Here is a 21,156-nt window from a genome sequence, read left to right on the forward strand (position 1 = left end):
AACATAGAGGCAAGGGAAAGAGCTGTAGGACACAGATTAGTGAGTGACAAAGCCATAATCCAGGACAAAACAACATTAGTACAAAGAAACAAATAAATATAAAAATAAGTTATGAAGTTATGAATGATCAGTGTTGGGACTAACGCGTTATTAAGTAACACGTTACAGTAACTACGTTATTATTGTGGTAACAAGCACGGTAACTAGTTATTATTCCAAAATCAGGAATGCGTTAGTCGTTACTGGGATTTAGATAGGGTCGTTACTCGTTACTTCGTGTGGTGGCTATCGCGGAGCTTCCACAGATTCAGTAACATTAGCAAGTGGTGGAGGCCAGCAGGTGGAGGATGGAAAGGGGACGCAGAAGGAAAAGAGACCCGAGGCGGCCGCCGGTCCAAGTGTGAACTGAACTTCAGGTAAGAAGTTATGACCTGCAGTCTCTCTGGGTCAGATATGAACCAAGTTTAGGTGGAGTTTATTTTCGCTATTCTGACTTTTTCCACTGGTGTCAAGCCAGCCTCCAATTCGAGACTTGCAGTCAAGCCAGCCTCCAGTTTGTTTTACATTCCCTGTGTATTCAAAGTATTACGGGAATGGATGTGGAAACCGGATTTCAAAATAAAAGCCAATTTCGAGTGAATTAACAGATATGTTAAGAACATAATAATGTATAATTTAGGCTTTTATTTTCTTTTTTTTTTACAAACTCTAATGTTAGATCTATATGACACAGCCTTGTACCCTAATTGTGCCCTGTCACTATCAAGGCCATCTTATTTTGGATTTCAAAGTAAAAGCCCTGTGAATCTTCATTTTTGAACTACTCTTTCAATGACTTAATAATGCTCTTAAAAGCAAAAGTCGTATTTCCAAATACTATTTGAACTTTATATCAACACTTTCCAACCACAGTCTTTTTCACAGTGATACCATATCAATATCAAGTCAGTCTGATTTTGCCTTTCATAGTAATGGCCCTTTGAAATTGCCGATATTTGACTTAACCTTCTAACGATTCAAAATGCTCTAAAATGAAAAATTCTTGTTTCCACAGGGTAAGTCCACTTTAGATCAACAGTATACAGCCCCACAGTGATACCATATCAATATCAAGTCATTCTGATTTTGCTCTCAAAAATAAAAGCCTTTTCAAATTGTCCATAATTGACCTAACTTTCAGTGATTTCAAAATGCTCTAAAATGGAAATTTCCTGTTTCCACAGGGTAATTCCACTCCAGATCAACAGTATACAGCCCCACAGTGATACCATATTAATATCAAGTCATTCTGATTATGCCTTCCAAAATAAAAGACTTTTTAAATTGTCCACAATGGACCTACCTTTCAGTGATTTCAAAATGCTCTAAAAATGAAAATTGCTGTTTCCACAGGGTAATTCCACTCCAGATCAACAGTATACAGCCCCACAGTGATACCATATCAATATCAAGTCATTCTGATTTTGCCTTCCAAAGTAAAAGCCTTTTCAAATTGTCCACAATTGACCTACCTTTCAGTGATTTCAAAGTGCTCTAAAATGGAAAATTCCTGTTTCCACAGGGTAATTCCACCTTAGATCAACAGTATACAACCCCATAGTGATACCATATCAATATCAAGTCATTCTGATTATGCCTTCCAAAATAAAAGACTTTTCAAATTGCCAAGATACGACCTACTCTTTTAAAGATTTCAAAATGCTCTAAAAATGAAAATTGCTGTTTCCACAGGATAATTTCACTTTAGGTCAACAGTATACAACCTCACGGTGTTACCATATCAATATCAAGTCATTCTGATTTTGCTTTCAAACATAAAAGCATTTTCAAATTGCCCATATACGACCTACTCTTTTAACGAATTCAAAATGCCACACCAGGTTGGTCTGATTTCTCATTTGTAAATGGTCTGTATTTGTATAGCGCTTTACTTGGTCCTAAGGACCCCAAAGCGCTTTACATATCCAGTCATCCACCCATTCACACACACATTCACACACTGGTGATGGCAAGCTACATTGTAGCCACGGCCACCCTGGGGCGCACTGACAGAGGCGAGGCTGCCGGACACTGGCGCCACCGGGCCCTCTGACCACCACCAGTAGGCAACGGGTGAAGTGTCTTGCCCAAGGACACAACGACCGAGACTGTCCAAGCCGGGGCTCGAACCGGCAACCTTCCAATTACAAGGCGAACTCCCAACTCTTGAGCCACGATCGCCCCAGCATTTGGTGTTTTTTTGCTGGTTTGTCGGTAGCAGCTCCTGAAACGCAAGACTGCCACGCATCTGTTCGACCAACGCCAGTTGATCTAAACGCCAGTAGATCTGGAACACCGGCCGTGAGAAAGTGTTTTTTTTCCCGAAAGGTCAAGGCCCGCCGCTCGCACGCTCTGTCTGCGCATGCGCATCCCAACGACTGACCCCCTCCGTACGCTCCCGGGAGGTTATAGTATGACGTGTTCTGACGTCACTCTCTCTCTCCCTGTCATTTATTTGGCTCGAAACACATATTAACAAATTGCTCAGTGATGAACAACTACTCAGATCATTTACCTAAGCAGTGCGCTTTGTCAAAACGAAGTGTGTGTTCATTACACTGACATTCTGTTCTGCAATTGTTATTTACTTGTATTTTATAATTTGACTTTACATACTGCTGGGTGGTTTGTAAAGTTTACAATAACTAGTATTATCATTAACTCTATCACAGAACTCTAGCAATACTATCCGGTTGTTCAGTCTGACGTCACTAGCCGTGTCTGGGTCTAAACTCCGCTGCAGGTCCATATATCAAACGATCATTATGGCATTACTGAGAGTTGAAAAACTGTCTAAAGTCTTTCATCTTTAATAAAATGATCAGCGTTCTGCTCTACCAGGTGTAACAATTGAGTTTAACATCCAGGCATCCATGAAAACGGAATTTATGACATTTAACGGAGTTAGAAGTTAGCAGGGAGTTAGCTCGCTAGCTTCTATCTAAATACAATATAGCATGTCCTGACTGCGGGGTTTTGGAAACAAATTAAAACGTACAGCTCTGTTATCACTTCCAACATAAATGAAGACAGAAAACTAAACAGCAGTGATGCTTGTAGGGTTACTGAAGTTGGGCTAGCTGGTATATAATGATGTGCTACGTGACCGCTAGCGACACAGCTATGTTAGCATAATATAAACAAGCTAACTTTTTTTCCACTCGATAAAAGTTAACGTGAGTGTTCTCGGTGGTCAGAAACAAATGTAATCGCATGGCAGGATGCTGTAAAAGGACCAAACTTCAGCCAGGAGAACAACTGAGATAATCCATCCACAATACGAGGTTAGTCATTCATATACTGTTGCATGGGCTGGGCTGTAGTTACATCCTAAGGTTTTAAAAACTGAGCTTAAATAAATGATTAGTGGTAATAAAAGACGAGGGAGGTCAACAGTGATCACTGACTGTTTTAGGAGCTTTTTGAGATCAAATAGAAGAAAATACATAGCATTAAACATGTTAACAACACAAAAGCCATATTAAACGCAGACTACTTTAGACCCGGAAGTAGGATTCGTCGCGTCATCACTGAACAACCGGATTGGAAGCACTGGGAATAAGGTGAAGAATCATACTGCTTACTCAGGCAATCCATCAAAGAAAGATTTAGACAATATGTACAAAAATTAAGCACAAGACAGAAAAACAGCTACCAAAATAAGACAAGGAGGAAGACACAACTGAAATGGAAATATGGTCACCTACCAATCAAAGTACAGAAAGCTCATATGAGGTTATAAATATATAAGACTGAAGGACTTTTCGTGGGTAAAGACAAAGTTCCTCTAACATCTCCTCCCATGTCATACTGGACACAACTCAAGATGCTGTTCTCTTTGTTCTCTTTAGTCAATCATGTGCTTAATTATTATGTGCTACTGAGAGCCACAGGTATGATCAAATTTCTTTTATAACAAGAAAAACAACAACAACAACAAAACATGTTGTTGTTTAACTCTACCTCAAAAGACAACACAGGTGTAACAGATGAAATGGTCATAGCTCAATATATATAGAAAATACTTTTATGAAGAGGTTTCTGTATAAAATTAGTAGTAAATTAATTTAAATTTCTATCTTGACCTTCACTGGAAGTGATTGATCCGGCTTATTGCCACTACCTACTTTTGAGATATTCAGACACTGTTAAATTGCACACACCGTTGTGTAGACCACTTTTATCAGTTGTGCTGAGTGCTAAAAATAATTGTAGGTAACTCGTGATTTATTTTTTCATGGAAAAAAAATCAGCTGATCAACATCAAATATCAGCTTGGTAAGTAAACCCAGGTTTACCTTAACTAGGTACTCACATGAAAGTGGTGGCAATGGCAACATCTGATTCACAGTCACATTGATCGGTGCACCAGAAGCTGAGTGGAGGATTTTAAATATGAACAGTAAACTAGAATACTACAAAGTTATGAACATTTCACACACATGATTCAGGATGCAAGTAAAATTTCTGCTGCAGATAAATCAGAGATGTGAGAGAAAAAACTCCGTACTGTAGTTTAGTGTCAAAAATGCTGGAGCTGCTGTGCTCACAGACAGCTGCATGCTTGAGCTAAAGAGGCTATAATAGCTCTCTTTCATTTCCTCTGATGTGTTCTCATGCAGTTCCTGCATGTCCATGTCTCTGTGTAACTGCATGGTTCATCAGCTTAGAAGTGATCATAGATTGAATTCAGGTTCTCCATATACTGACTCCTCCGCTTGTTATTTTTCCAATGAGCAGTGCGACCCTGTGGTTGATGGAGCTCCAACTATAAAGCTAGAAAGTGCAAAAACAAAACATGAGAGAAATTAGACCAGAGACATGTGAGAGTGTTACAGAGAGTTTTAGAGATGACAGAGATCTTCTGCCCTCCTCTGACTCAGAAGGCATCTCACTGCAGACTGGACCTTGAGTCCGTTTCTTCATCATAATTTTTCTTCAGAGAAAATGCAGTGACCAGTAATAAAACCCCTCATCTTAGTACTGTGGAGGTGTTTTAGGGACATTATAAGATCAGTGTAGGTTCATAAAGAGATTTTAAATCGTACAGTGACCACATGAAATGCAAAACATTTTGAGAATTTGTGGTGTTTTAGCACAACAGTAAAATCTTTGCATATGGTGTGTTTGCTGTAACTCGTTAACATGCCAATGCTGTTTGAAACTATTATGCAAACATGATAACTGTTTTTTCTACTGCATGAAGAAACATACCTCATCAAAAGCACAAAGGGCTGGTTCAGCCCTTGTAGGTTAGCATTAGTTTGCAGTACTGACAGAAGTAGTGAACAAATTGTATGATTTCTTTTATTTTGTTACCTGAAAAAAAACCACACATTTTATTTGTTAACATTATCTTGCAATTTGAATTTTATTTTTTTAAATCGTGTATTAAAGACATCATAGACACAATTTTTTTCAGTATCCAATATCCAGGTCTGTGAGCAGCATGGTATGAGCTCCTCAAACTAAGTTGCATTTAACTATTCTTTTTTATCTGATGCAATTTTAAGATGTTTCAAAACCTAGACATATATTTCCTTATGTACATAAAATAATTGTAGTTTAGAGTAAAGCAACACTTTATATGCAGGCAGACACAATAGAAAATGATCACTGATAAAAAATACTGACAAAAGTTCAACAGCAGGATAGAAAAAAAGCACATTGATGCGTTTATTAGAAAGTTAAAAGTTTTTACTCCCCTGCAGAGGAAGAAAACTAGCATGATCCCACATAGAAGGAATCCAATTGCAGATGGGAGTATATATAAAAAATACTTTGATGAAATGGATTCTGCATAAACAAGCAGCCAATTAATTTTAATTGCTTATTGTTTACTGGAAGTCATTATAACTGTTTTTTTTATTCTACCCAAGTTTGAGGTTCTCACACAGTCAAATTCTATGTAATGCTGTGTAGTCCATCTAGGCCACTTATGATACATGTATAAAGTCCTTCATCCTGAGGTTGAGCACTAAAAATAATTATCTCATAACTCGTGATTTATTTTCAGTTTGTAAAATGAAAAATTTGAAGAGGTGTGATTCAGCACAACGGAATATTGGAAAGCAGATCTGCCGTTGCTCCAGGAGATTTGTTTTGCATTTATGTTGGATATGTTGCAAGTCAACGTCACTGAGCCTCCTCTGAACACCAAGATAGACCTGTGGTCTTCTTCAGGCTTCTCTAAAGTTTAAATGGAAAAAATAAATTAAAAACAAGGTATCTATTTAATCTGGATAAAAAGATGATTCACAAACACAAGTGTGCTCTGTACCTGCAAAGACATGGCACATCACTAAAAGCTGAATGAAGAGCAGTGCTGCTTGGTGTGTTGTTCATCTTATGTGGAATGAAACATGAACTTAGGTTGCATACAGTGTTTCAATGTAACAACAAATTGTAATAAATGAAGTAAATAAAGGGCTGTTCTTCATGTTATAAATGAAAATAAAATAACATGCCTTAAAACTGTGGTGGCATAGATTAACACCCTTTACCCACTTCACAGTTGTGACCATGTTGCATACTTAATCAGTATAGTGTCTATAAAAACTTTTGTAGACAATTGTTTTGTTTTATTTTTTATTTTGCTCACACCTAAAGACTAAATGTGACACAGTGCATGCTACAAAATTGCAATTTTACCCTGTCATTAGTGAGTAATAAAAACAACAACGCTGGCATGAAATAATGCTTCATCTAAAAAAATAAATAAATCTGCTGTTAAAAATGCTCATCAGAACTCTACTTTTCCTTTTAGAGGCATGTATGAATATTCATTTACAATTGGCTGTTACATTTAAAGATAGGTTAGATCAGTAACGGAAGTCCCTTCAACAAGTGGAACTTACAAAGAGTTTCTCTTGGCAATGCAAATGCGTTTGGCGCAGCAGGGCATTCAGATCAGATGAACTAAGTGAACAGCACTACCTGTATTTCTTGTGTGGGTCACCAAGAACAATCTCTCCAACAGGAGATTGAGAGACCAGTGACGGACTGCTAGATCGGCTGTGAAACTGACATGCAGTTGTTCGCACTAAAGGAATACTACCATCATTTCATTGCTACCATATTGCGCCAGCTGTGGTCTCAAGGCTCACCCTGATAACAGACGGTGTTTAGACTGTTCCTTCCTATTATAAGTCCAAGTCCACCTGGGTCGGCTGGAAGACTGTTTACTTAGCCTGGCTGGGCGAAGGATACTCTAACTCAGGACACACATACACGCATACAGATACACATACACTGATACACACTCATCCCCCTCCCTTTCCAAACGCCTTCGATGCGTGTCCCCTCCCGGGCCAGATGGCAGGTCGACTGGATTGGCGCAGACATGCTGCAGGACCGGATGCGCTGTCTACACCGGCTCTCTCTTACACTTTACCCACCTGTTGCTTATGTTGTGTTTCTGTGGTGTATTGACTGTCATGTGCTTTTTGTGCTTGGGTGTTTTTTTTCTGTTCTCAAACTGTTCTCCCATTAGGAGCTCATTCTCAGTGGAGTTTTTTTTTCTCCTCCTCTCACCTCATGTTGTGTATTTTCATTGTTTTTTCCCTATCAGCCTACCTCTCTGACATGTCTCCCCAATGTGATGTTTTTGTAAAGTATGTCTGGTCAGATGGTTCCTTTGTAAGTGCACATGCCCCATTTACTGGGCTGCCTGCTGTAACCCACAATTTCCTTCGGGATTAATAAAGTATTTCTGATTCTGATTCTGATGAACAAGGATTTGGCCTATTGTGTTTAAAAATACCCAATATTATTTCACTGCTTTTGTTGGAGTGCCACCTTTTGGTACATTTGAGAATTGTTGAGAATTTATTCTTACACAGCAAGTAGAATGGTTGAAGCCAGTTCTATTCACCTTTATTCCTTCCATTTTTAAAAAAATGTTGTTTATTTTCACAGAAATCGCACCACATCTAACCTTCATTTACCATCACCCTGTGTATAAAATAAGTCACATCTTCTGCAGTTCAGTCTCTGGATGTAAAATTCTCTTTCGACTGGGGATAATCTTTGGAGTATCCACTTTTAAACAGACACCATTCTGTAGTTTTATTAGGGTCTGATCAGAGCATGGAGTTGAAAGTGGTTCTGTTAAATTGATTAATAAAGACCATTTAAAACAAACACAAAGCTTACAACGAAACAACAACTTCATATCTTGCAATGGTCAAAAATAACAAGCACATGATTCTGTGAGTCACATGCTGCACTTTTCACTTCATAGACCACGTCAATGGTGTTGCTCTCAATTGCAGTTATACTAAAGTCCAGGTAAATTGCATGACGGCTGGTTTAAATGTAATATTTGAGGCCTTTGTTTTCCATTACTTGCATGGTTTACATATTGGAGCAATGCTTTGTACCTTTGTCCACTGACCTCACTGGTCATTTTCAGGGGTTTACACCAGGGGCGGAGCATGGGGGTGGCTTATTGGGCTTAAGCCCGGGTTGTTTTGTCAGAAGCCCGGGGTCTTTTGGAGTGTAATTTTTTCATAGTTAGATGCCTGGCTGACAACTGTATAAAACAAAAAGTACACACAATATTCGAAGCACATAGTGCACACTGTGGGAATTTACGACTGTGCGTGAATCCCCCCTGATATTGGTATGATCCGAGCTCAGGCACTAAGCGACTGAGCGAGGGGGCGGGGCAGCTGCTGCCTGTGAGTGCGCTGTTGGAGAAACGGAGCCAGCCATACTAAGGAGAGCTTAAGTTTGACCAGGTACCAAAGCAAATCATTCGTACTGTACAAATAATGTAAATATGACGGTGAATCATGAAAGATTGATATCAAACTGATCACTTGACCCATATTACGTTACTTGCTCTTCAAGTGAATCAACAAATGGCGAAATGAAAAGCCGAACAAATGCGAGTCTTAGCTTAGGTGTGTTTATTTCATATTTTCAGTTCTTACCCTCCCCGACTAAATTGGTTTCAGTTATGTACTGAAATATAAGAATGGACATTAGAGGCTTCTTTCAAAGAAAAAACTCAGGTAAATGTTATTTTATATATTATGCTTTGTATGTTGTTCAGTATATTTCTATGCAAAACAAGAGGGATTTCAGTACACAGCAGTATATTCACAGTTTAAACCAGATATTTACATACACTTTATGGAGAAAACATAAAACATTTTTACTGTACAACATCAATTTAGAGTAAACTTTTGTTTTAGATAAATATTGAAATATATTTTGAATTAGTTAAATGTCAGAATAAAGAGAGACAGAGCTGTCTATTTTTATCACTTTCATCAAATGTAGGAGTACATATACACTAAGTTTATTGTTAATAATTAAGAAAACTCCAGACGATTCCATTCTGAGCTGAAGAAGCTTCTGATAGGTTAGTAGAGTCCATGTGAGTAAATTGGTGGCACACCTGTGGATGCATATAAGGCAAAACACAGAGCCTGTTTCTGTGACATGGGAAAATCAAGAGATGTCAACCAAAACACCAGGAAAAGAACTGTGGAGCTGCATAAGTGTGGCTCAGTTTGAATACAATTTGGTGCCATTTACAATTAAGAAATAGAGACAGTTTCTCTCTTTACTCTTAAAGTTAACAAATATGTTTTTTATATTTATCAATCTAAAAAAATAAACATTTAGTCTGATTTGATGTTACAATTAAAAAAGTGTTTTTATCTGAAGAGTTTGTAAATATCTGTATATTTGATGATTGTCAGCACAAAGAGAGAGAGAGAGGAACAGAGAGGGAGAGAGAGGAGAATGAGGACAGAACAGAGATGAACAAGAGCAGGTGAGACACACATGTTAGTCAAATGGTCGTTTACCAAAAGTATCGCCATATCATAGGTCCTCATGTATCTCGTACCTAGTGTTTCTTTTTAGGTTTGTTATTTTTCAAATTCTATATTTATTAAGTTATGCAGGCTTGTTTGCACAACTACTTTGGTAGAATTAAAAAAAAATAAGTGTAGTGCAGGTCTATGATGATTTTTAGTGCTAGTATCATCTAGTTCTGATTCTGGTTCTGTCTTGGTTAAATCCCAAGTAGTCCTGACTTTGAACTGTTGTAGTCCTGTTTTAATTCTGGATCAGTTCTGGGTCTGGTTGAATTGGGGTTTAGTCCTCATGTCTTGATACAGCCCTGACCTTGTTCTGCCTTGCTGCTTAATTAAAAAAAACTAGTTTAAGGTGTCCTGCACATGTGATATATATATATATTTGAGCAAAAGTCAAAACAGAGCCAATTAATCTTTCAGTCATTTCTAGCCCCCCCCCCCCCCCAAAGGTTTACACGAATATGTATTTCGTTTACCGACCTAACAACGTTTTTTTCCCCAGACTTTGGAACGTTCTTATAACTTTAAGATTTGCGGATGGATGAAGCTGCCTTCTTTTGTGCCAATTACTGCCACCGTTTCCCTTTACGATGTGACTCCATGACACGTATGCTTCTGATGATAGTGCTTCTGATGAGTACAGACGCTGAAGGTACGTGGATTATCCTTTATTGCTGTTGCTTTGGTCGAAGGTAGAATAGAAAACGTCTTACATCTCTTATTTTAAATAAGAAGAAAACCCCTTTTTTTTTAGTGAGCTGCCCGCGATCACCTTCGTTTTGGTATTTAATTTCTTCACTGTAGGTGATCACTTCGAGTTTCTACGCTAAACATCAATTGTAAATTATTATGTTTTAAAAATGTTTTTAAAAAATGTAAAAGTGTAGGATTGAGAGTCGTGTTTTGTTTTTATAACCCACTCCTGGCTAAGTACTCATCAGTAACTGTTTTTGATATGGGCGAGACGGACGGTTGCCCAGGGCGGCATCACGGGCATCGGCAAAAAAGTTGCTCGTACTCTGCCCCGACATCATGCCAGCGCATTTTGAGGATGGCATAGACACTGATCGGTGTTCTTACGGCCATTTGCTGGGAATAAGGGCGCCCTCCGTTTGCGAGGCGCGCCCGCTGCTTGCGACACAGGGAGGAGAGGACGGGGATTCTCTGGCTGACTGGAGCAGCATCTAATAACCAACTCGCAAAATAAAACAAAATAAAAACAAAACAACAAACACGAAAACACCAGACATCATGATACAGACTTATAATTTGCACCGATGTTTTTTTTTCGAAATTCTATACGCGAAAAGTGAGCGCGAGAGCCCTCGGTGCGCCTTCTTGCTGCTGCAGTCAAAGTAAACTTTATTGTCATCTGCGCTACATACAGTCCAGTATATAGAGAGACGAGACGACGAGGCTTCAGTTACACCAGTGCAAATAAACAAACAATAAATATAAGAAGAGTAAGAAAATAAATATTCACTTTAGGACTCGGAGTAAAGGGATCAATAACAATTTAAAATTTATAATTTACAGTTTGATGATTTAAAGTTTCACACACAACCTGTCGACAGGGGAGGGCTGCTTCCAAATAGAGCACATTTCATTCATAATGGGAGGGAGGTATTATCCATGATTGTCCTTATTTTGCACATCTGCCTCTCAGACACCACCCTTAACCCCCCACCCCCACCCCAACACACACACACACACATACATTATTCATTAAATTTTTGTGTGAATGCTCTTTACAGCTCTCCGGGTGATTGGTGGAAATGTGAAAGTGGTTCAAGGAGGTACCGCTATGTTATCGTGTTATGTCATGGATACCAATGATGACCTGACACAGATTACCTGGCAGAGGAGGACGAGAGAAAAACCTCACAATGACAATTTTCTAACTATCTTACCCAGAGATGGACCACAGTTTGTCAGTGAACGTGATGATCGATTTAAATATATCGGGAATTTTAATGACAAAAATGGAACTCTCCAGTTATCCAATGTTGCCCTGAAGGATGAAGGCAGCTACACGTGCATCTTCACCTTGTTTCCCAGTGGAAATCAGAAGACAGAAATACCTCTAAACTTGCTTGGTATACTAAACTTTTGTTTATCTTTATTTTAAAATACTCTTGTGTTTGTATGTGAGAAACAGTTATTGTCACCATCTGTCTTGCATGTTCATTTAAATTAGTGCTGTAACTCTCCTAGTGCCTCCTTTCACAAGCATCAAGGACAATCTTCCCACTTTGGGCACAGAAGAGGTTTTATTTGCTACCTGCATGGCTGCTGGATCGAAGCCTCCTGCAGAGGTGAGGTGGCTCACTGGTGCTTTGGGAGACAAAGTGAGGACGACAACAAATTCCACACAGTATGACAATGGCACGACTACCACAGTCAGCTCTCTGTTTGGTGTTCCTATGAGAGAGATTAACGGTCACCAGGTCCAGTGTATCATCAGTGGTGACTTCCTGTCTAAAGTTGAAAGTCTGCCCTTCACTATACAGATCTACTGTGAGTATCAGTTGCTGATGTAGTTTATTTATTTATTTTTTTTATCCATGGTTGATGCATTTGTTATATTTTTTCTTGGAAATCTCTGAAAATTAGCCAGTGGACGCATCAGTCGCAATGCATGAACAGACTCAAGCGCAGGACTCTGTTAGTGAAACAGTTGTACAGTTTATTTATAACAGACAGAATACCTAGGACACTACTAAGGGACTGATAGATATAATCTGTTGCTGAATTCTGAAAACGCTAAAAGCTTTATGTGTAGTAAAGACAAAACATTCCATGTACCAAACTTTGGTTCGACTCCTTACATAATTAAATAAAACAGAGGCAGTGTTACTTTGATGTTTGACAAAACCCTCAAGGAAATGACTAAAACTAAGAAAGTGGACCTAAATGTTTGTTACTGGAAAGAGGATCAAGTCCTATCCAGATACTTTGTTTTGTTTTTCCTCTTTATTCTCGAGTGTGTGCTTTTTTGTTTTTTTAAATGAATGGGAGTGAAACATCCCAAATCTCATGACTTTGCCTCCTGTTTGTCACATTGTAGCATGTTGTCACAATAGATGGGAAAATTCTTTCTGAAAGACAAAAACATCTAGACTGATTTAAAAAAAGACCATTGTTATTGCTAAAGACTGAATCATGGCCTGAACCACACAACATCAGCCTCAGTCCCAAAAGTTTGTCGAGTTTGGATTCAAGATGTAGGAAACATTGGCGAAACATTATTTTCATGTTATTACTGTGTCCTCAGTTCAGGATTAACACAGCTGTCTTTCTGCTCTTGCAGTCTCTCCCACAGAAGTGAACATCAGAGCAAAATCTGAGGACTCATTTGAGTGTGTGACAGAAGCCAATCCAAGTGCAAATTTTACATGGAGCAGGTAAAGTAGCTTGAATAACAGTTTCAGCTGAAACATTCATTTCATTGGTTCTTTTTGTTTGTCTCAAGTGACCTGTGCTGAGCCATGAAAAAAAAAAGAGCGGTATAGAGTGTTTTTATATGGTTAACAAAGTTTGTGAGGTTTTGTTCATATATAATTTCTCAAATTTCATTCCCAGTAGTCCTATCTGAACTACCATAGCCAGTGGCGTGTCTAGAAAATTTTTGTTGGGGGGGCCAGGTAGGGGCACAGATTTGGAGAAGGGTGGCAGATTTAATTGGCAGATAATGTTTTAAAAAAAAATTCTACCAACCCTTAACCATAATTCAATAATCCTATAAACCTAATAACCAAATGCACTTTTAACTCTTATTAGAATGAGATTTTAACCACTACGGTGCAAAGTTTTTAGATACTGCGTTGATAAAGTACAAGAGATACAATCAGTGCTTTGTCAGTGTTTACTCAGCAGTCAAGGACAGCAATATTTGCATAGTATTTTTACTGACATATAGTGCACATATGTTTTGGGCAAAAACATTTTTGAAAATTAAAATACGAACATTTGTAACAAACAATTGACAAATTAGCCAATGCCAATGCAAAACTTTATCTGCCTGTTAAAAAAAGAAGATAATCTTCTCACAAACTGGTGTTTGATTTTGAAACAGGAAAAAAGTGGGGAAACAACTGAAAAGACTAACATTTGAATGAAACCTGAAAGCAAGTAAATACTTTCTATGCTGCCTTATCGTAAACTTTGGTAATATTGATAAAGAACAACACTGGCTGATGATAAAATACAGTCAGCTGGCATGGTGACACTGCCAGTATTAACCTGCAGGGCTGGACTGGGACAAAAAAATTGGGCATTTTTACTACAGACCGACCCACCAGGTAGTAAAGCCATAAAGACTTTGACTGAAAACAAACCCTGTTGTGACAGTGATGTACAGTCTTGTTGGTATATGTATGATTTCTATACATTTTACGTCAGATAAAAACTTTGGTTGTAAGATTTAGATAATTATTTAATAAAAACTAGGTATTTTAAATGAGAATAAGAAAGAAAAGTATTTCTTTGTGCCCACCTTTCCCTGTTAATGCCCTACCTGGCCCCCTGGCAAAACTTTGCTAGACCCGCCCCTGCACAGTTACCAGCTGTCTGCTACATAAAAAAGGATCCTGGTGTTATTTGTCTCTCAGAAACAGTTCATAACTTCCCTTCAACTCATTCATGTCACCTAAAAGGTAAACCTGTTTCTCCATCACCTGTTCAGTTCTGATGGTTCAGTACTGCTGTTGTTTAGCGCAACATCTGCTGGTTTCCTCTTTCTGGCGCAAAGTGGGCGATAAACAAGAGAGAAAAGCCGATCAGCTGATCATTGATCAGTTTCATGATTGAAGTAGCAACAGGAGAGGGAGGGGGAGAGAATGAGAGAAGAGGCAGCTGTGCAGCATAAAGACAGAATAAATCCAGCTTTGTGTCTTTTTTCCATTCTAGCTAAAGTCCGGGACAAACTGCGTCTCTTCTCAGCTCAATACGAAACGTGTAATATTTTCTCTGAATGAGGGACCATTCCATTTTTTTAAGGAGCCGTTGGCAACTCTACTAACCTTATGAATAAAATAAAGTTCACTATCAGTAACATCATAGCACCCACCCAGCTGTATAAAAACTCCGTCAAACTGGCTAGAACGCAGTATGAGTTATTGCAACTGACAGTAAAAAGTCAGCAACATGAAAATAAACTCCACCTAAACTTGGTTTATATCTGACCCAGATAGACTGCAGGTCATAACTTCTTACCTGAAGTTCAGTTCACCTGACACTCGGACTGGTGGCTGCTTCGGGTCTCTCCTCCTGCCTCCCCTTCCCTCATCCACCTGTTGCCTCTGTGGAAGCCCCGTCATAGCCACCACCAAACAACGGAGTTATTTCTACACATCGACCTGCATCTGGCCAATCCACCACCTCTCATTGTTCATGCCATTACAAAAAAAATAAAAAATAAGTCACTGGGGATATGCCCGGTATGCCCGATGGCCAGTCCAGCTATGTTAACCTGCAACCAAATCTGCAGCTCCATACAGCAATGTTACGACTTAGATTATATCTTATAACGCATAACTCTTATGTTAGCTGCCCTCTCTAGCATACTGTCTGAAATATTCCACAGCTGCAATAATTCTTTAAGTGTTATTTTTTTCCTTGGTATTCTAATTTCACCGAAGTTTACTAAACTCAACAAACTTGATATTACTTACCGGGACATTTATTCTGTCCTCATTTTCTTTCACCGAAAAATTGTTTCCTGCAGTGCCATCTTTCGCGCTTGGCTCTCCTACCTTTGCTAACGTGATGCGCATAGCGCAGAAGCGATGCTGCATTCACTTACACTCGGATATCTGAGCGTCACCGTGAAAACATAATCGGACATTTGATATTTGATTGAATTTTATTGTTTTGCCTTTGGGGTGGCACCTGGGGTGGCCAGTCTGGTTTGGGGGGTGGCCTGTGCCCCCCCAGGCCACCCCGCTGGACACGCCATTGTTACCGGGGCACGATCACCGGGGACCCGTTTTTCCAGCACACACGCCCGATACCACGTGACAACAAATACGTCATTTCCTGTTGACAAAAAAAAAAAAAAGCACCCTCTCACGGTCCTAGGGACCAAAAAATTGTCCCGCCCGATCACGCCGGAAATGAGGCTTCATTTCCCGCAGGTCTATCTAAGCAGCCCGCTGTTTTCCAGCCCGGGGTCAAATGTGGAGCAAGGGCGCCACCCGGTGGACAAATAAAAAAATTACAACTCTAAGGCCCGTCCTGCAAAATGAAAATGAACGCTAAACATCAACGATCCCTTTGACCGTAATTAATTTGCAGTGAAAAATAGCGTTTATAATGGGTTTCAATGGGGCACAAATCGACCACTAAGCACAATAGTGTAAGTTTGTCTGTAGCTTAGCCACTGAAGCTAATTGAAGGAAGTCAGACTTGAATTTTGAAATAAAATCATATCAAACTTTTTTTTTGGAGAATTTGGCTATAGTCCATTCAACACTGTGCAAATGGCATGTAATCAAAATTTGAAAATAGCCACAAATCGACCCAAGACCCTCCAGGGGTTTTAAGTACACGCAATATTTTCACTCTCACATTTTACTCTGTACTGGAAGACTTGTTCATTTTCAAGATTCATTCATCCATCCATTTTCTTCCACTTTATCCGGAGCCGGGTCGCGGGGGCAGCAGCCCAAGCAGAGAAGCCCAGACCTCTCTCTCTAAATGTCAGCTTTTTCTTTACGTAAAGACTGGGGTCTGTAACATATCAGCTCGTTTCTTATTTATTAAAGAACATGCCTGACACCAGGCTTTTGAGTTAACGGCTCCATTCGATCTCTGCAAGTATTTTTAAGTATTTTTAGGTTCTTTCCAGCAGGATTTGTGGCTAGTTCTGGAGCTTGACCCTAAAAGATTTCAGTGTGTCGGTGCTTCTGCTTTCCCTGTTGTCCTTCTCTTCCGTCTTTATTTCTGTTTCTGTCAAATTTAAAAACAACTGCACTCTGAAATACACACTCTTTGCAAGATGTTGTCTAAACTAGTGGTTGGAAGGCATATTTGTGTTTGGTCTCTGATGGTTTATTTACACTTTTTGCAGGCCACGCCCACGGACTACAGCGCCATGATGAGCAACAAAGCCAAGAAGTCTATTGACTTCCTTCTGATGCAGGACACCGCCCCGACGATAGCCACGGACGTGTCACTGCAGTACCGCCTCGACATCGTCTTCTGCCAAACGGTCACCTACACATATTTTAATTATTGTATGTCTGAGCTGATGCGTTTATCCTGGAGTGACTCAGAGTGAAGGAGAAGGCCAAGAAGAAGTGTAAATATCATAGAAGCAAGGAGTTCAGAGCTCTACGACTTAGTGTCTTTATGGTATTTATGTGTGTAATGGAGACCAGGGGTTCCATTACCCTTACTTGTATTTTTATTAATTGACTGACTGATTTGTATTTAAAAACCGTAATGAAGAAAAACACACACTGGTTGATTGTGATTCTTTATTAGGCTTTTTGGGTTGTTATTTAAGTGACTCGTTAAAGGTGAAGAGACAGGGGGACTGGCCATCCTACCTGTGTCAGGAAAAGAACCTGTGTTAGAGCTGTTCACATTTAATCATTTGTCTGTAACCTAAATTAGTTGTATATGTAAAAAGAGAAGTGTTAACAGTACTCACTTTGTAAAGAGTAAAAGCAGCTCAATCACCTGCTTATGAGCTCCTGGAGAAAACCAATGTGCCAGGCTAGGGGAGTGTGTTGGAGTGATTTTGTTAAAAGTTGTCATTATTGTGCTTGGACCTTGTCTTGAACTGTATGTTCAGATATTTTCTGTTCCTCCCCCACATGTAGGATGTTGGGGATGTTACTAGCTATAGTTTTCAACTGCAGGCACAATCTATGTAAGATTCTGGTTTCCTTATTTGGTAAGGAATGTTCACTTCCTGCCCTTTATGGGCTCACCATGTAAATGGTGGACTGTTAGAGAGGTTAAGCCATATACGAGGTTGAGGGGAGATGACCCTTTTATGACTAGAGATGCGGTTAAAACGTTTGTAAGCAGGAAGTCACGTATACAGACACACATACACTCTCTCTCACTCACACACACACACACACACACACACACACACACACACACACACACACAGTGCCTTAGCTTTTACCACACAACATATGGGGTTTACAATGGGCGGTTGTGTAACTGTTTTCATTCAATAAAAGGCTGCGAGTGGAGGCTGGAGTTGGAGTTGTCTGAGTTTGGGTGTAGAGCTTGCAACTCTGAGAATCCGACCAGGCTTCCCCTGCACAAGTAAAAACCAATCGAACTCTGATTGTCTTACTTTGTTCTGAGTCAGCGAGGGCTGAAACCTAACTGTGTGGTTAAGGTGTTTTAATGCAGCGGTCCCCAACCGCCGGGCCACGGACCGTCGTTTGGTCGAGAGATGAGGCTCGGGTGTGAAATGTATGGTTTTCAGAGTTTTTATCGTTTTTTATCGTTATTTTGTTATCGTTTTTATCGTTAACTCTGTTTTCCTGGGTCTTTCACGTGTGTTATGAATAAATCTTCTTTTTTTCCGGTATCGGTACTAGTTTTATTTTGTTGTATTTATCTGTGACACCTTAAAGGCCGGTCCGTGAAAATATTGTCGGGCATAAACCGGTCCGTGGCGCAAAAAAGGTTGGGGACCGCTGTTTTAATGTATATAGAAGAGACTGAAGTTTATATGTTATGGAGTTATTTATAGGACTTGTTACAAATCTTCATATGTCTGTGTTGGTTATATTGTAGTGGTTTTCTTATGGGGAGGGTTTTGTTTTCCTTTGGTTTGCTGACCCCCAGACTTGGTCTATTCCAGATGCTCACCTGAATCAGGTAGAGTATAACAGGAAGCCATTTGCTTTTCAGAAGGGTTGGATTCTTTGCTGTATCACCATGTGTTCTCATTAATAAAGTACATTTTACTCCAGTCTCGTGCTATTTTAGTGGAAGTGACCCATGACCGTCGGCCAAAACTGACAATATGACTATTAAAAGTCTGAGTAATACTGTAATTTTCTGCTGCTCATTCCTGTGCAATATCCCATCTGACCTCCCGTCATATTTCTTTTCAAGATTTTCTTATTTAATCACTAGTGTACATATATTTATAGATACATATATATATATATATATTTAGTCATCTTTTCTCTTTTACCACGTCTTTCAAATATTTTGCTCTTTACTATTTTTCTATTTTTTATTTTATTTTATTATATTTTATTATATTTTCTTCTACTGTACCATGCTGCTGAGTGACTGCTGCTCGTCAAACACATTTCATTGCAATGTTGACCCTGTGCTAACTTGCATATGACAAATAAAACTGAAAACTGATAAAACTGAAAACAGTAAAGGCAAAGGGAACACATCAAGTAAGGATTTCACACTCCCACTCACAACGGCACTTTCAAAGCATAAAGCCAAATGCTTCAAAATTTCATTTTGAAGCATTTTAAAAATGAATGTGTTTGAGTTTCATTGCTCCAAAGCAATGTTTTCATATAAGCAAGATAACAACCAGTTTGCAACCATGTAAGTACAGTCCTCTATTGTGAACAGACGTGTTGGCAATCTGTCTGCGTTTATAAATTAGACAACATTTATTTGCAGATCTTCATCAATCTGCCTGAGAGTGATTGCAGTCAGTCTGAGTTGGACTGCAACTGTTTTGAGTCAGGTTGCCTCCAAGGAGGCAGTTTATTATTTTCCTTTCCTAGTTGGACAGATGGCTGTTGTTTTGTTTTTACTGTAGTGTGCTGGGCCATTAATGGCTCAGGGGCTGCAGCGTATCCGCGCCAACACCTAAGGCCAACGTGGAATCACCGGTCAGACTAACATAAAGAAAGAATCTGTTAAATTACACATTTGTATTCATTAAGTCACAGACAATGAAAACAAGCAGAAATCAAGATGTAATATTTTTATAATTTTATTGATGTTAAATTAAAGTCCCAGCTTAGTTATGTTATCAGTGCAAGTCACTTCAATCTGTATAGCACCAAAGGAAACAATGGTGTTTTCAAGGTGCTTCACACTGTAAGGTAACAACTTACAGTATTAAAAAGAAAACCCCAAAAGAACAAACCCCTCTGAGCAAGCACGAGGCGACAGTGGGAAGGAAAAACTGCCTTTTAAGAGGAAGAAACCTTCGACAGAACCAGGCTCAGGGCGGGGTGGCCATCTGCCGCGACCATTCCTGGGGATTTCAAAAATGACTTGATCTGATCTAAATGTAAAACTAGCTCATTTAAAGTGTCCAGTGAGTTTTAGAAAATATTTTGCTGTTGATATCACGATGTCACTATAAAGTGGAAACTTTGTTTCTTCCCTTACACCTCCCAAAAAATGCCCGCACCGATGAGAAGCACTTAGATATGCAACTTGGTTCTGTGAATATCTTTCTTTTGAAAGTTTTAACAATATCTTCATCAAGATCTTGGAAGTTTAATTGCCAGAATGTCACCAAAGATGCATGCTTCCATCTTTTACAGAGGGATTTGAAAACCCTCTCGCTGAGTTTCTTGAACTTCTCTGGTGGGATTTTGTCGTATCTGGCCCTGATTTCAGTCCAGATTTTCATGGTAAGCCGGTTGGAGATAGCTTCAGCACTTTCAATGCTGAAGACTGTGCCTGATTTTTTTGAAACCTGGGAAATCAGTCCTTCCACAAAGATTTCCACTGAAAATCTGCATCTTTCTTTCTTTTCATATGATTCCAGTCTATCAGTAACTGTTACTGCCAACAGGTGTTCTTGGAATACTGAAGTAGTTATGATATTAAATATTGGTTGTTCCATTAAATTCATTGAATCCTCCTCCCCACTCCTCCCCATTTTCAATGATATTAGTGACAATTTATGTAATTTGTCACAAATATCAGTGAAAATCGCATTAGCAATGCAGTCAAAATAATTCTGCACTTTTCGGTCTAAATGCAAATCCATCCCCTTGAATTTGTCCAAGAGTAGATCCAACAAACGTTTTTGGTGAGAATGAGGGCACTTTAAAAGTTTACCAAGCTTTGAAAGCACAGCCTGAATTAATGTCTCTAACCATCTTTCAAAGTCTGTTTTTTCAGGTGGCTCACAGTCTACAGAAGATCTGTGATGCTGTATCTTTTTATATGACTCCGTTTGACTTACGTTTGTTAACGGTGGGATGCTGGCTTCATGTTCAACACAGGATTTCTGCTGCTGGGGATCTGGAATTGGATTGTTTTCTGCTTTTGCAGCACTGTGTTGGTCAGCATTTTGACAGCTTTCTTCTGT

At 39.2% G+C, this 21,156-nt stretch overlaps 2 protein-coding genes across 4 annotated transcripts in view; both read left to right on the forward strand.

Annotated features, from left to right (window-relative positions):
* The first annotated feature begins 10,385 nt into the window (after window positions 1-10,385).
* LOC147311439 (nectin-3-like protein) overlaps window positions 10,386-21,156 on the forward strand; it is a 95,266-nt gene continuing 84,495 nt past the window's right edge. For both annotated transcript variants that reach the window (XM_086266576.1, XM_086266575.1), the window contains exons 1-4: window positions 10,386-10,524; window positions 11,627-11,968; window positions 12,087-12,389; window positions 13,183-13,276. In XM_086266576.1, coding sequence (XP_086122702.1) covers window positions 10,410-10,524; window positions 11,627-11,968; window positions 12,087-12,389; window positions 13,183-13,276 — 854 coding nt within the window. In that variant the 5' untranslated portion in view covers window positions 10,386-10,409. The remainder of the gene's footprint in view (window positions 10,525-11,626; window positions 11,969-12,086; window positions 12,390-13,182; window positions 13,277-21,156) is intronic.
* Window positions 16,632-21,156, forward strand: part of LOC147311440 (uncharacterized) — a 33,410-nt gene continuing 28,885 nt past the window's right edge. For both annotated transcript variants that reach the window (XR_015125355.1, XM_086266583.1), the window contains exon 1: window positions 16,632-17,082. The gene's annotated coding sequence lies outside the window, so the exon portion shown is untranslated. The remainder of the gene's footprint in view (window positions 17,083-21,156) is intronic.

This window comes from Aulonocara sp. 'chitande type north' Nkhata Bay, linkage group LG16 (genome assembly GCF_057382095.1).
Source record: "Aulonocara sp. 'chitande type north' Nkhata Bay isolate Kocher_YH1m ecotype deep benthic linkage group LG16, A_spYH_male_GT1.1, whole genome shotgun sequence".
Taxonomy (NCBI): domain Eukaryota; kingdom Metazoa; phylum Chordata; class Actinopteri; order Cichliformes; family Cichlidae; genus Aulonocara; species Aulonocara sp. 'chitande type north' Nkhata Bay.